Source organism: Camponotus vicinus, unplaced genomic scaffold (assembly GCF_025532165.1).
Source record: "Camponotus vicinus isolate PSW18456_S1 unplaced genomic scaffold, iyCamVici1.0 SCAF_7, whole genome shotgun sequence".
NCBI lineage: Eukaryota > Metazoa > Arthropoda > Insecta > Hymenoptera > Formicidae > Camponotus > Camponotus vicinus.
The window spans coordinates 8631358-8647159 of NW_028141979.1; the positions used below are offsets into that span (position 1 = coordinate 8631358).

Below are 15802 nucleotides of genomic sequence, written 5' to 3' on the forward strand. Positions count from 1 at the left end.
CTTTACATGGTTCATATGATTTATATAAGTTTGCAAGTTTCTATGCGAAGCCAGGTATATTCCACACTTCAGACACGAGTTGGGTTAGATTATATCTTTTGAAAGTGGAGCCCCCCAGGGGGGCGGAACATGCAGTTGTCCACGCATGTACTTTGCAAAATGAAGAAAGTTATATACAAACACTTATTAAAAGTTTAGGTAAAATAAAAAGTACAATTTTTATTTAGGGAAATTAACAATAATTCTATAGCTTAGCGACATGGAAGGGACAACGAGAAAACGTAAACAAAGAAATATAAACACACAAGTAAAATATAATATGAAACCGTGATGAGCAGTGTAAACAAAAAATGTAAAAAATTAATTTGTTATTGAAAGCTATTAAGATGCATTGTCTAATTGAGAATTGTCTTTTACGACATAAATTATTTGTAAAATAAACAAAAACTAGTTTATATCAACGTATATATGCATTACATTTGTATTCATACACATTTAAAATTTACATTAAATATAAAGTTTTATGTGCATGTGTAATATATAAATATAGAAAAAGCAATCGTGTTGAAACTAAATTGGCAAATTACAGCCATAGCACGGAGCGCAAAGAACAAGCACACTTCCTTTTTTAAATATTAATTATATATTTCAAATTAAATATAATTACATTAACAAAAACGAACCTTTCGGATCATTTTTGGATCTCTCACACGATGCTTTCGTTTTTTTAATATAATTATATTTAATTTGAAATATACGAGAAAGAAGAAATATACGAGAAAATCACAGAAAGAAGGAAGTATTGTTTCTTCCTTGCGCTCCAACTATCGCGTTATGGCTCTTTTGCCAAATTTGATCTAATTTTACATTATCCTAATTCGAGCCAATATTTTTCAATTTTTAATAATGTTCTTTATCTTATTTTAGAAAATTATTTTCAATTATTTTATACACATAGACTTTTCAGATATTTAAATATTTCAGATGTCTAAATTATTCTGTTAATTTATTATAGTTTAATTATATTGTATATTTTTAAACAACTAGTATAACGTATGTTATGGATTGCTTGTAATTATTTTAATATATTTCGCCAACACATTTTACTTTTAAAGCATAGTAATATTCTAAATTTTTTAAATCTTTTTAATTTGTGCTTATTTAATGTATTCGAGGTGTAGTATTTATTAACAAAATCAACAATAAAGCAATTTCATTATAAAATATACATATTTATTATCGTTATGTACATCTTAATAATACATTATAAATTGTAAATTACAAATTATACATTATAAATTATAAAATATACATATTAATTATATATCTTTATTACTGTCTTTGTTACTGGTTTAATCATTGGCTTAATTGCGTGTATTGATATAATATCATATTTATCGGTATAAGTATTTGAATTACTTTGATAAACGGATCCTTTCATTACATTCAATTGATTTGTAAATATATTTTCCATGTACTTTTGTTGCCCAGGTGACATCTCGTTTATAAAAGGAAGGCCGTAAAAAATGTAGGCTGGAAGAAATAATAATTATTATAAATAAAATTATTTCTCTCTCTCTTTCCGTATTATAAAAATAAATGAAAAGTAAATAGAATTATTGAAATGAGTCGCCTCATCATAAAATAGAATTTGTTAGAAAGAATTTAATTTTTTTAAATAAGATTTTAATATTTGTTCGATATAGTGAAAGAAAGAATACTTACGTAAAAGATAATTGGTTTCATATTCGACACTGTCAAGATCGCTGTACTTTATAAAAAAATCGGCATTTAGAAGTAATTGACATACATCTGCATCAGCACCACATGCATATTGAAACGGCGAAGTGTATTTCTTCATACATCATGTAAATACAAGAATAAAGTTAAAAATATGTGAAAGAAACCTATAATTAGAAAATAATATCTAAAATATTAACATATCTATACCTCGAAATATGATCCGTAAAATGGATAATCCTTCATACAGTCATATATTTTGAATGCATCGTGAGATACAATCATACTTAAATGGAATCTCCCACCAGGTTTCAACATCTTATAAACATTTTGAAACTCTTGCCTGTTAATAAAGAAAATAATATATTTAATCCATAATTATAAAAGTTGGGCATATTAAGATATTTTTGAACTACAAATTTTATTTCTTTAATCTGATTTTATTTTAATATGGTATCAAAATTAGTTAACAATAAAAAATTTTCTGTTGCTAGCATGTTTTATCGTAACTTGAATCATAATATTTTAACAACAAGATTTTGATTAAAGAAAATAAAAAATTTATACTTACAGAATATCATTACGAGAATGCACAGTGGGAAATGAAAATATGTGGTCAAATTCAGCGATATATTTTTCCGGTAAAACACCTTTCGTTTGAATATCAAGAACTTCAAAATCGATTCGGTCAGTGTTATCATAATTTTTTCTAGCATATTCGATCATCCTTTCTGAACTATCGATACCTATAAATAAGAAATAATTGGGAATTAGGGAATAATTTTACCTTAAATATATATTATTATATAATCGATTATATTCTTACCTATTATTGTCGATTTTCGATGAAGCTTCGGCAAAAGAAAATGTCTCGTTGTATATCCGAAAGAACAATTAATTTCCATGCATTTTCCAGGTGACACTAACCCTTCATATTTTAGATCCCATGAGTCTGTATAGAGACTAACATTCTTTTCTTTTAAAGTTTCCTCTGGATTGAACTTCATCATTTTTGTGGAGTCAAAGACGTACAAACACTAAAATGTTATTACTTTCTTATAATCCGTTCATTAAACTAAAAATATTACGTCGTTCAACTAATTAAAAATATTTATGTGTTATAATATTTTGAAAATTACACGATTCACCTACACAACGCACACACGGAATCTGTACAGAACGTACAATGTAGTCTGACTGTTGCATACAGAATGAGACCCAAAATTTTGCATGGCCTCTTGGGCACACAGTCAAGTTTGGGGGTATAACGAAGTGGGGGATAGCTATTGTGTCTGTTTAGTGCGGGTGTTATTTGTACTTCGTATCGGTGGTCAGTTGAACAAGGCCTTCTAATTGATCAATCTCTCATTGTTCCAATCGCACCGTATCCAAAAATTCCACTTTATTAGGGCGGTAGATTTTCTCTTTTTTTCAGACATTTTCAGACATTTATAATATACAGTAGGTAGACTGAAATCCTGTTCATATGAGATAATTTATGAGTTACGGATGGAAAAAGATTTCTCCTTTGTTTTCGATTATTGTATTCATTGCGTACATACATTGACAAATGATAATAGAAAGTAGCAAAGAAAAAAATTTTTACTTTCTTTCGAGTTGACTATAGAAAAATTGGATATTACAGTTAAAACACGACGACGAGCGATTGCCATTGTCATAACGAGGTAGCATGCCCCTGTAGAAATGTTCTAAAATTTCTATACTAAAATTTTGAGAAATTTATTTTATTTTTCTTAAATTTTCTTTCATATTTGTGATTTTAAAAATAATCTTCTAGGAGAGGTTTTATCGACATTTGCAGAAAATGAATAATTTACAGGCATTTATGACTTATAGTAGGTAAACTGAAATCGTGTTTATTTAAGATACTTTACGAACGACGGGGGGGCGGTGAGACTAACAAGTTTTCTTTCATTTTCGACTATTGTGTATTCATTATATAAATACATATATTTACAATTGACAGTGGCGGAAGAAGAAATATTGATGGCCTGACTGATAAAATTGAAGAAAACTGCATATTACAATTAAACGACATAAATTGAAATTTTAAAGATATATGTATGAAATATTATCCGATCGATATTCTTTTAATCGTTTGTATATTGCATGCGAACGTTGAAGCTATGTGATTATCTTGCCGCTTTCTCGCTTCTTCTTCTCTCTTTTATTAATATACATATTTGATCTTAAGATTTCTAATAAGTATGACAATCGTGTATTTTCTAATATTTCGTATATATTTCTTCAAAATTTCAATTTGTATCGTCTAATTGTAATATCCAGTTTTCTTCAATTTTATCAGTCAGAAAGTTCATAAAAATTTTTTTTTCGCTACTTTGTGTCAGTTCTAAATATATGTATCTACACAATAGTCGAAAATAAAAGAAGAAGCTTGTTGGTTCATAGTTCGTAAATTATCTTAAATAAAAACGATTTCAGTTCATCTACTATAGATCATAAATGTCGGTAAATTTCTCATTTTCTGCATATGTTGATAAAATATCTCCTAGGAGGTTATATTTAAAATCACAAATATGAAAGAAAATTTAAGAAAAATAAAATAAATTTCTCATAATTTTAGTATAGAAATTTTAGAACATTCCTACAGGGGCATACTACCTCATTATGAAAATGGCAATCGCTCATCGTCAAAAATCGTTTACGGCATCGCTGATTTTATTTAAAAGATAAAAGAAGAAAAACCGAGAAAAGAATGATCACGTTTATCGCTCGCATGCAACAGCATTAGATATATCGATTGGATTAACGTACATAATTATCAAAAATTTCGTCCTGCATGTTTTAACTGTAATATCCAATTTTTCTGTAGTCAACGCGTAGGAAAATAAAAATTTTTTTCTTTGCTATTTTATATTATCATTTGTTAATATATGTATGGAATGGATATATAGTAACCGAAAATAAAAGAAAAATCTTTTTCCGTCCGTAACTCATAAATTATCTCACATGAACAGGATTTCACTTTACCTACTGTATATTATAAATGTCTGAAAATTTTTGTTCATACGGCGACGAAAACTCTCTTGAAAGATTATTTTTAAAATTATAAATATGAAAGAACATTCTTAAAAAGTTGAAATCAATTTTGCAAAATTATAATGAAGAATCCCGTAAAATATCAGCTTGTAACTTGTTGCGACAATTGTAATCGCTCGTCAAAAATCGTATGCGATATTGCTGTCTCAATTTAAAAGAAAATATGAAAAGAAGAAATGAAGGAGATATGGTCTCGTAGCATTATCGTTTGCATAAAAGATACAATTCATAAACAGATCGGATTTATATACATATTTATCGAAAATTTCGGCTTGTATATAAATGTAACATCTATCATTCTTCAATTTTGTTAGGCTTAAGAAAATAATAAAAAATTTTTTTTGAAAATCGTCAGTTTCTATTCCTATTCGCCAATCTATGAAGATGAAGAATAGATACATATAGATATACAAGAGATACATATAGATATAGTATGCGTGACTTAAACTATAGATTTTCAGTGGCGAGCAATGTCGGAAAACAGCCATAATAGATACAAAATAGTCGAAATAAAGAGAAAGTCTGCCGCCCTAAAATGGAATGATTTTCTGGCCACGGTGCGATTGAACCAATGAGAGATTGACCAATCAGAAGGCCTTGTTCAACTGACCACCTATACAAAGTACAAATAACACCCGCACTAAACAGACACAATAGCTGTTCCCCACTTCGTTATACCCCCAAACTTAACTGTGTGCCCAAGAGGCTATGGAAAATTTTGAGTCTCATTTTGTATGCAACAGTCGGACTACATTGTACGTTCTGTACAGACTCCGTGTGTGCGTTGTGTAGGTATATCGTGGAATTTTCAAAATATTATAACACATAAATATTTTTAATTAGTTGAACGACGTAATATTTTTAGTTTAATGAACGGATTATAAGAAAGTAATAACATTTTAGTGTTTGTACGTCTTTGACTCCATAAAAATGATGAAGTTCAATCCAGAGGAAACTTTAAAAGAAAAGAATGTTAGTCTCTATACAGACTCATGGGATCTAAAATATGAAGGATTAGTGTCACCTGGAAAATGCATGGAAATTAATTGTTCTTTCGGATATACAACGAGACATTTTCTTTTGCCGAAGCTTCATCGAAAATCGACAATAATAGGTAAGAATATAATCGATTATATAAGAATATATAATTAAGGTAAAATTATTCCCTAATTCCCAATTATTGCTTATTTATAGGTATCGATAGTTCAGAAAGCATGATCGAATATGCTAGAAAAAATTATGATAACACTGACCGAATCGATTTTGAAGTTCTTGATATTCAAACGAAAGGTGTTTTACCGGAAAAATATATCGCTGAATTTGACCACATATTTTCATTTCCCACTGTGCATTCTCGTAATGATATTCTGTAAGTATAAATTTCTTATTTTCTTTAATCAAAATCTTGTTGTTAAAATATTATGATTCAAGTTACGATAAAACATGCTAGCAACAGAAAATTTTTTATTGTTAATTAATTTTGATACCATATTAAAATAAAATCAGATTAAAGAAATAAAATTTGTAGTTCAAAAATATCTTAATATGTCCAACTTTTATAATTATGGATTAAATATATTATTTTCTTTATTAACAGGCAAGAGTTTCAAAATGTTTATAAGATGTTGAAACCTGGTGGGAGATTCCATTTAAGTATGATTGTATCTCACGATGCATTCAAAATATATGACTGTATGAAGGATTATCCATTTTACGGATCATATTTCGAGGTATAGATATGTTAATATTTTAAATATTATTTTCTAATTATAGGTTTCTTTTACATATTTTTAACTTTATTCTTGTATTTACATGATGTATGAAGAAATACACTTCGCCGTTTCAATATGCATGTGGTGCTGATACAGATGTATGTCAATTACTTCTAAATGCCGATTTTTTTATAAAGTACAGCGATCTTGACAGTGTCGAATATGAAACCAATTATCTTTTACGTAAGTATTCTTACTTTCACTATATCGAACAAATATTAAAATCTTATTTAAAAAAATTAAATTCTTTCTAACAAATTCTATTTTATGATGAGGCGACTCATTTCAATAATTCTATTTACTTTTCATTTATTTTTATAATACGGAAAGAGAGAGAGAAATAATTTTATTTATAATAATTATTATTTTTTCCAGCCTACATTTTTTACGGCCTTCCTTTTATAAACGAGATGTCACCTGGGCAACAAAAGTACATGGAAAATATATTTACAAATCAATTGAATGTAATGAAAGGATCCGTTTATCAAAGTAATTCAAATACTTATACCGATAAATATGATATTATATCAATACACGCAATTAAGCCAATGATTAAACCAGTAACAAAGACAGTAATAAAGATATATAATTAATATGTATATTTTATAATTTATAATGTATAATTTGTAATTTACAATTTATAATGTATTATTAAGATGTACATAACGATAATAAATATGTATATTTTATAATGAAATTGCTTTATTGTTGATTTTGTTAATAAATACTACACCTCGAATACATTAAATAAGCACAAATTAAAAAAGGGTGTCAGGGCAATCTCTTTCCCAAAAAAGCTCTTGTAGCTTACTTTAAAAATGAATATTTTACTAGATATTTTATGGTTTATGTAAAAATTAAGAAATTATTTCAAGCCTCATAACTCAAAAAGTACTCGATAAAAAAATACTTTATTATAAGTTTTGAAAAGCTCTCGAGGTAAGCTACAAAAGCTCTTTCTTGGGAAGAGATTGCTCTGACACCCTGTATATATACAGAGTGTTTATTTTAAAACTTTCCACCCGTTTATTTCACGATTGACTATTTTTTGGGAAAAATGTTAAAAGACATCAATGTTGCTTTCGAGAGGGACATTTAAGTACATTAAATGCAACGAAATTCCTTTTTCCCCTTTGTCGAGGTAGCTATCCCTTTAAAAATGTTAAATAGCAATAGGGCTCAAGTAATATATCATAGGTCTTTTGATTCTTTGTACATACAACTCTCCTTTTTTCTTTATTTAAGTGAATATTTTTCGAGAAATTGCACCTGAAAGTTTTAGGTTTCAAGAATGTTTTGCATACAAAGATATATTTTGAAGTACAATTTATTTGTTATTTATTTCAACAAATGTTCAAAATGGTTTCCATTATTTTTTAAACAATGATATAAACGATTTTCAAATTCTGAACGAACAGAGCGATCGTAGCAGTAAACGAATAAACTAACGATTACTGGTTTTGCAATGAAATTTACTGGTTTTACAGAATTTTACTTTAACTGACTATAATCAGTGAGATGAGTACGATAAATATTCGACGACTCCCGACGTTTGTGAATTCCTTGATTCCTCGTCCGGTAATGGTCTCAATCTCACGGCGAGACACAACAAATTCAAAATCGTTTATTTTAAGTCGTTGGCACAAGATTAATTTGGCAAATTATCACATATTTGTTAAAAATTATTAATTAAAAATTATAATAAATATAAATAATTTATTAAAAATTATTCCTTTAATAGATAATTAATAATTTTCAATTGAATCAAAATTAAATTAGAGCCACAGCGATAGTTGCGTAGAAGTGTAAGGAAGAAACAACATTTCCTTCTTTCTGATTAAACTTATATTTCAAATTAAATATAATTACATTAACAAAAATGAATGTCTCGGATCATCTTTGGATCCCTCTTTAGCGCTACGCGTTCGTCTTTTTTTAATATAATTATATATAATATAAAATATTATGTATAATTATATTATATTGTATATTTTTAAACTGGTATAACGTATCTTATGGATGGCTTGCAATTATTTTAGAATATTTTCAACACATTTTACTTTTAAAGCATAGTAATATTCTAAATTTTTAAAATATTTTTTAATTTGTGCTTATTTAATGTATTCGAGGTGTAGTATTTATTAACAAAATGAACAATAAAGCAATTTTATTATAAAATATACATTTTTACTATCGTTATGTACATCTTAATAATACATTATAAATTATTGTAAATTACAAATTATAAAATATAAATTATTGTAAATTATAAATTATAAAATATACATATTAATTATATATCTTTATTACTGTCTTTGTTACTGGTTTAATCGTTGGCTTAATTGCGTGTATTGATATAATGTCATATTTATCGGTATGAGTACTTGAATTACTTTCATAAACGGATCCTTTCATTACGTTCAATTGATTTGTAAATATATTTTCCATGTACTTTTGTTGTCCAGGTGACATCTCGTTTATAAAAGGAAGGCCGTAAAAGATGTAGGCTGGAAGAAATAATAGTTATTATAAATAAAATTATTTATATCTCTCTTTCTGTATTATAAAAATAAATGAAAAGTAAATAGAATTATTGAAATGAGTCGTCTCATCATAAAATAGAATTTTTTAAAAAGAATTTAATTTTTTTAAATAAGATTTTAATATTTGTGCGATATAGTGAAAGTAAGAATACTTACGTAAAAGATAATTGGTTTCATATTCGACACTGTCAAGATCGCTGTACTTTATAAAAAAATCGGCATTTAGAAGTAATTGACATACATCTGTATCAGCACCACATGCATATTGAAACGGCGAAGTGTATTTCTTCATACATCATGTAAATACAAGAATAAAGTTAAAAATATATAAAAGAAACCTATAATTAGAAAATAATATCTAAAATATTAACATATCTATACCTCGAAATATGATCCGTAAAATGGATAATCCTTCATACAGTCATATATTTTGAATGCATCGTGAGATACAATCATACTTAAATGGAACCTCCCACCAGGTTTCAACATCTTATAAACATTCTGAAACTCTTGCCTGTTAATAAAGAAAATAATATATTTAATCCATAATTATAAAAGTTGGACATATTAAGATATTTTTGAACTACAAATTTTATTTCCTTAATCTGATTTTATTTTAATACGGTATCAAAATTAATTAACAATAAAAAATTTTCTGTTGCTAGCATGTTTTATCGTAACTTGAATCATAATATTCTAACAACAAGATTTTGATTAAAGAAAATAAGAAATTTATACTTACAGAATATCATTACGAGAATGCACAGTGGGAAATGAAAATATATGGTCAAATTCGGCGATATATTTTTCCGGCAAAACACCTTTCGTTTGAATATCAAGAACTTCAAAATCGATTCGGTCAGTGTTATCATAATTTCTTCTAGCATATTCGATCATGCTTTCTGAACTATCGGTACCTATAAATAAACAATAATTGGGAATTAGGGAATAATTTTACCTTAATTATATATTCTTATATAATCGATTATATTCTTACCTATTATTGTCGATTTTCGATGAAGCTTCGGCAAAAGAAAATGTCTCGTTGTATATCCGAAAGAACAATTAATTTCCATGCATTTTCCAGGTGACACTAACTCTTCATATTTTAGATCCCATGAGTCTGTATAGAGACTAACATTCTTTTCTTTTAAAGTTTCCTCTGGATTGAACTTCATCATTTTTGTGGAGTCAAAGACGTACAAACACTAAAATGTTATTACTTTCTTATAATCCGTTCATTAAACTAAAAATATTACGTCGTTCAACTAATTAAAAATATTTATGTGTTATAATATTTTGAAAATTACACGATTCACCTACACAACGCACACACGGAATCTGTACAGAACGTACAATGTAGTCTGACTGTTGCATACAGAATGAGACCCAAAATTTTGCATGGCCTCTTGGGCACACAGTCAAGTTTGGGGGTATAACGAAGTGGGGGATAGCAATTGTGTCTGTTTAGTGCGGGTGCTATTTGTACTTCGTATCGGTGGTCAGTTGAACAAGGCCTTTTGATTGGTCAATCTCTCATTGGTTCAATCGCACCGTGGCCAGAAAATCATTCCATTTTAGGGCGGCAGACTTTCTCTTTATTTCGACTATTTTATATCTATTATGGCTGTTTTCCGACATTGCTCGCCACTGAAAATCTATAATTTAAGTCACGCATACTATATCTATATGTATCTCTTGTATATCTATATGTATCTATTCTTCATCTTCATAGATTGGCGAATAGGAATAGAAACTGGAGATTTTCAAAAAAAATTTTTTATTATTTTCTTAAGCCTAACAAAATTGAAGAATGATAGATGTTACATTTATATACAAGCCGAAATTTTCGAAAAATATGTATATAAATCCGATCTGTTTATGAATTGTATCCTTTATGCAAACGATAATGCTACGAGATCATATCTCCCTCATTTCTTCTTTTCATATCTTTTAAATTGAGACAGCAATATCGCATACGATTTTTGACGAGCGATTACAATTGTCGCAACAAGTTACACGCTGATATTTTACGGGATTCTTCATTATAATTTTGCAAAATTGATTTCAACTTTTTAAGAATGTTCTTTCATATTTATAATTTTAAAAATAATCTTTCAAGAGAGTTTTCGTCGCTGTATGAACAAAAATTTTCAGACATTTATAATATACAGTAGGTAAAGTGAAATCCTGTTCATGTGAGATAATTTATGAGTTACGGACGGAAAGAGATTTTTCTTTTATTTTCGGTTACTATGTATCCATTTCATATATATATTAACAAATGATAATGGAAAATAGCGAAAAAACAAATTTTTATTTTCCTTCGCGTTGACTACAGAAAAATTGGATATTACAGTTAAAACATGCAGGTCGAAATTTTCGATAATTATGTACGTTAATCCAATCGATATATCTAATGCTGTTGCATGCGAGCGATAAACGTGATCATTCTTTTCTCGGTTTTTCTTCTTTTATCTTTTAAATAAAATCAGCGATGCCGTAAACGATTTTTGACGATGAGCGATTGCCATTTTCATAATGAGATAGCATGCTCCTGTAGGATAAATCATACATGCCTGTAAATTACTCATTTTCTGCATATGTCGATAAAACCTCTCCTAGAAGATTATTTTTAATAACACAAATATGAAAGAAAATTTAAGAAAAATAAAATAAATTTCTCAAAATTTTAGTATAGAAATTTTAGACCATTCCTACAGGGGCATGCTACATTGTTTTAACAATGACAATCGCTCGTCGTCGTGTTTTAACTGTAATATCCAATTTTTCTATAGTAAAGTCGGAAGAAAATAAAAATTTTTTTCTTTGCTACTTTCTATTATCATTTGTCAATGTATGTACGCAATGAATACAATAATCGAAAATAAAAGAAAAAATTTTCCATCCGTAACTCATAAATTATCTCATATGAACAGGATTTCAGTCTACCTACTGTATATTGTAAATGTCTAAAAATGTCTGAAAAAAAGAGAAAATCTATCGCCCTAATAAAGTGGAATTTTTTGGATACGGTGAGATTGAACCAATGAGAGATTGACGAATTAAATGGCCTTGTTCAACTGACCACCGATACAAAGTACAAATAACACCCGCACTAAACAGACACAATAGCTGTTCCCCACTTCGTTATACCCCCAAACTTGACTGTGTGCCCAAGGGGCTATGGAAAATTTTGAGTCTCATTTTGTATGCAACAGTCGGACTACATTGTACGTTCTGTACAGATTCCGTGTGTGCGTTGTGTAGGTGTATGGTGGAATTTTCAAAATATTATAACACATAAATATTTTTAATTAGTTGAACGACGTAATATTTTTAGTTTAATGAACGGATTATAAAAAAGTAATAACATTTTAGTGTTTGTACGTCTTTGACTCCATAAAAATGATGAAGTTCAATCCAGAGGAAACTTTAAAAGAAAAGAATGTTAGTCTCTATACAGACTCATGGGATCTAAAATATGAAGGATTAGTGTCACCTGGAAAATGCATGGAAATTAATTGTTCTTTCGGATATACAACGAGACATTTTCTTTTACCGAAGCTTCATCGAAAATCGACAATAATAGGTAAGAATATAATCGATTATATAAGAATATATAATTAAGGTAAAATTATTCCCTAATTCCCAATTATTGCTTATTTATAGGTATCGATAGTTCAGAAAGCATGATCGAATATGCTAGAAAAACACTTATGATAACACTGACCGAATCGATTTTGAAGTTCTTGATATTCAAACGAAAGGTGTTTTGCCGCAAAAATATATCGCTGAATTTGACCACATATTTTCATTTCCCACTGTGCATTCTCGTAATGATATTCTGTAAGTATAAATTTTTTATTTTCTTTAATCAAAATCTTGTTGTTAAAATATTATGATTCAAGTTACGATAAAACATGCTAGCAACAGAAAATTTTTTATTGTTAATTAATTTTGATACCGTATTAAAATAAAATCAGATTAAGGAAATAAAATTTGTAGTTCAAAAATATCTTAATATGTCCAACTTTTATAATTATGGATTAAATATATTATTTTCTTTATTAACAGGCAAGAGTTTCAGAATGTTTATAAGATGTTGAAACCTGGTGGGAGATTCCATTTAAGTATGATTGTATCTCACGATGCATTCAAAATATATGACTGTATGAAGGATTATCCATTTTACGGATCATATTTCGAGGTATAGATATGTTAATATTTTAGATATTATTTTCTAATTATAGGTTTCTTTTACATATTTTTAACTTTATTCTTGTATTTACATGATGTATGAAGAAATACACTTCGCCGTTTCAATATGCATGTGGTGCTGATACAGATGTATGTCAATTACTTCTAAATGCCGATTTTTTTATAAAGTACAGCGATCTTGACAGTGTCGAATATGAAACCAATTATCTTTTACGTAAGTATTCTTACTTCCACTATATCGCACAAATATTAAAATCTTACTTAAGAAAATTAAATTCTTTTTAACAAATTCTATTTTATGATTAGACGACTCATTTCAATAATTCTATTTACTTTTCATTTATTTTTATAATACGGAAAGAGAGAGAGAAATAATTTTATTTATAATAATTATTATTTCTTCCAGCCTACATTTTCTACGGCCTTCCTTTTATAAACGAAATGTCACCTGGACAACAAAAGTACATGGAAAATATATTTTCAAATCAATTGAATGTAATGAAAGGATCCGTTTATTAAAGTAATTCAAATAATTATACCGATAAATATGACATTATATCAATACACGCAATTAAGCCAACGATTAAACCAGTAACAAAGACAGTAATGAAGATATATAATTAATATGTATATTTTATAATTTATAATGTATAATTTGTAATTTACAATTTATAATGTATTATTAAGATGTACATAACGATATTAAATATGTATATTTTATAATAAAATTACTTTATTGTTTATTTTGTTAATAAATACTACACCTCGAATACATTAAATAAGCACAAATTAAAAATGATTTAAAAAATTTAGAATATTACTATGCTTTAAAAGTGAAATGTGTTGGCGAAATATATTAAAATAATTACAAGCAATCCATAACATACGTTATACCAGTTTAAAAATATACAATATAATATAATTATACATAATATTTTATATTATATATAATTATATTAAAAAAAGACGAACGCGTAGCGCTAAAGAGGGATCCAAAGATGATCCGAGACATTCATTTTTGTTAATGTAATTATATTTAATTTGAAATATAAGTTTAATCAGAAAGAAGGAAATGTTGTTTCTTCCTTACACTTCTACGCAACTATCGCTGTGGCTCTAATTTAATTTTGATCCAATTGAAAATGATTAAGTATCTATTAAAGGAATAATTTTTAATAAATTATTTACATTTATTATAATTTTTAATTAATAATTTTTAACAAATATGTGGCAATTTGCCAAATTAATCTTGTGGCAACGATTTAAAATAAACGATTTTGAATTTGTTGTGTCTCGCCATAATATGAGATCGTTACCAGACTGGGAATCAAGGAATTCTCAAACGGGAGTCGAATATTTATCGTAACTTGTTTTGTAGTAGCACTTGCTTTTTGGCTCTTTATTATCTAAAACAAAATGCACTATATGTAATGTTTAATATATACGCAGTGTGAAATCTTTATTTGTTTTCTTTCCTAACGCGTACAACTTATAGGATTTAAAATCGTTATCAATTGTCTTTAAAACGTGTAAAATTGATTAACGATTGCCCGCCGCTTCGCTGATGGCTGTAAATGATTTTTATTACTTCGATTAAAATTTTAGAGATGATCGCTTAGCTACATAATCATAATTAGTCATCGTGCTCTTTAAAAATGAATCAGTGAAAATATCACTAATTTAAACATTAAAATAAGATTTTTACTGAGAATCAATGAATATTTCACTGATATTCAGTGGAATATGCTTATTTTTTTGTTACTTTATCTTACATCTCCCTGATTATAGTCAGTTAAAGTAAAATTCACTGTAAAAAAATGAATGCGTCGCGCGTAAAACCATTAAATTTCATTGCAAAACCAGTAATCGTTAGTTTATTCGTTTACTGCTACGATCACTCCGTTCGTTCAGAATTTGAGAATCGTTAATATTATTGTTTAAAAAATAATGGAGACGATTTTGAACATTTGTTGTAATAAATGACAAATAAATTGTACTTCAAAATGTATCTTTGTATGTAAAATATTTTTAACAACTAAAACTTCGAAGTGCGATTTCTCGAAAAATATTTACTTAAATAAAATGAAGAAAGAGAGTTGTACAGAGAATCAAAAGATTTTTAAAATAATATATCACTTGATATTGCCCTATTGCCATTTAAAATTTTTGAAGGGCTTGCTATCCCGACGCAGGAGATGAAATAATTTCGTTGCATTTAATGTACTTAAATCAGTCCCCTTCGAAAATAAAATTGACGTCTTTTGGTATTTTTCGCAAAAAATAATCAATCATGAAATAAACGGGTGGATAGTTTTAAATCAACACCTTGTATATTTTTACGATATAATAAATTTAATATTTATACGTAATAATATTTTCTCCTTTTTCTTACAAGTTATCAACTTTTTACACTTTTGTGATATCCGTGTTCGTTGTAAATAATCG

The 15802-nt window shown here is 27.7% G+C and overlaps 3 protein-coding genes across 3 annotated transcripts; 1 reads left to right on the forward strand and 2 right to left on the reverse strand.

Moving 5' to 3' along the window:
• Positions 1-1315: 1315 nt before the first annotated feature.
• LOC145975017 (juvenile hormone acid O-methyltransferase-like) lies at positions 1316-2466 on the reverse strand. The gene is made up of 4 exons (XM_083105142.1): positions 2312-2466; positions 1951-2083; positions 1726-1855; positions 1316-1533 (listed from the first exon to the last, which is right to left on the reverse strand). The coding sequence occupies exons 1-4, from the start codon at positions 2464-2466 to the stop codon at positions 1316-1318; spliced, it is 636 nt and encodes a 211-aa protein (XP_082961268.1).
• Positions 2467-6181: 3715 nt separating this feature from the next.
• On the forward strand, positions 6182-7186 carry LOC145975018 (uncharacterized). Its single transcript, XM_083105143.1, has 4 exons — positions 6182-6190; positions 6419-6551; positions 6647-6776; positions 6969-7186. The coding sequence occupies exons 2-4, from the start codon at positions 6444-6446 to the stop codon at positions 7184-7186; spliced, it is 456 nt and encodes a 151-aa protein (XP_082961269.1). The 5' UTR covers positions 6182-6190; positions 6419-6443.
• A 2325-nt stretch (positions 7187-9511) lies between these two features.
• Positions 9512-10317, reverse strand: LOC145975019 (juvenile hormone acid O-methyltransferase-like). Its single transcript, XM_083105144.1, has 3 exons — positions 10134-10317; positions 9879-10053; positions 9512-9650 (listed from the first exon to the last, which is right to left on the reverse strand). Exons 1-3 carry the CDS (start codon positions 10315-10317, stop codon positions 9512-9514), a joined length of 498 nt encoding a protein of 165 aa, XP_082961270.1.
• Positions 10318-15802: the final 5485 nt, after the last annotated feature.

Bases quoted from the DNA above. Each gene is read 5' to 3' on its own strand.
- LOC145975017 (XM_083105142.1), bottom strand. From the start codon at position 2,466: ATGATCGAATATGCTAGAAAAAATTATGATAACACTGACCGAATCGAT. The intron at 2,084-2,311 runs GTAAGTATAAAT...CTTTATTAACAG, and splicing joins CATTCTCGTAATGATATTCT to GCAAGAGTTTCAAAATGTTT. The intron at 1,856-1,950 runs GTATAGATATGT...TGATGTATGAAG, and splicing joins TTTACGGATCATATTTCGAG to AAATACACTTCGCCGTTTCA.
- LOC145975018 (XM_083105143.1), top strand. From the start codon at position 6,444: ATGTTGAAACCTGGTGGGAGATTCCATTTAAGTATGATTGTATCTCAC. The intron at 6,552-6,646 runs GTATAGATATGT...TGATGTATGAAG, and splicing joins TTTACGGATCATATTTCGAG to AAATACACTTCGCCGTTTCA. The intron at 6,777-6,968 runs GTAAGTATTCTT...TATTTTTTCCAG, and splicing joins TGAAACCAATTATCTTTTAC to CCTACATTTTTTACGGCCTT.
- LOC145975019 (XM_083105144.1), bottom strand. From the start codon at position 10,317: ATGATGAAGTTCAATCCAGAGGAAACTTTAAAAGAAAAGAATGTTAGT. The intron at 10,054-10,133 runs GTAAGAATATAA...GTTTATTTATAG, and splicing joins TCGAAAATCGACAATAATAG to GTACCGATAGTTCAGAAAGC. The intron at 9,651-9,878 runs GTAAGTATAAAT...CTTTATTAACAG, and splicing joins CATTCTCGTAATGATATTCT to GCAAGAGTTTCAGAATGTTT.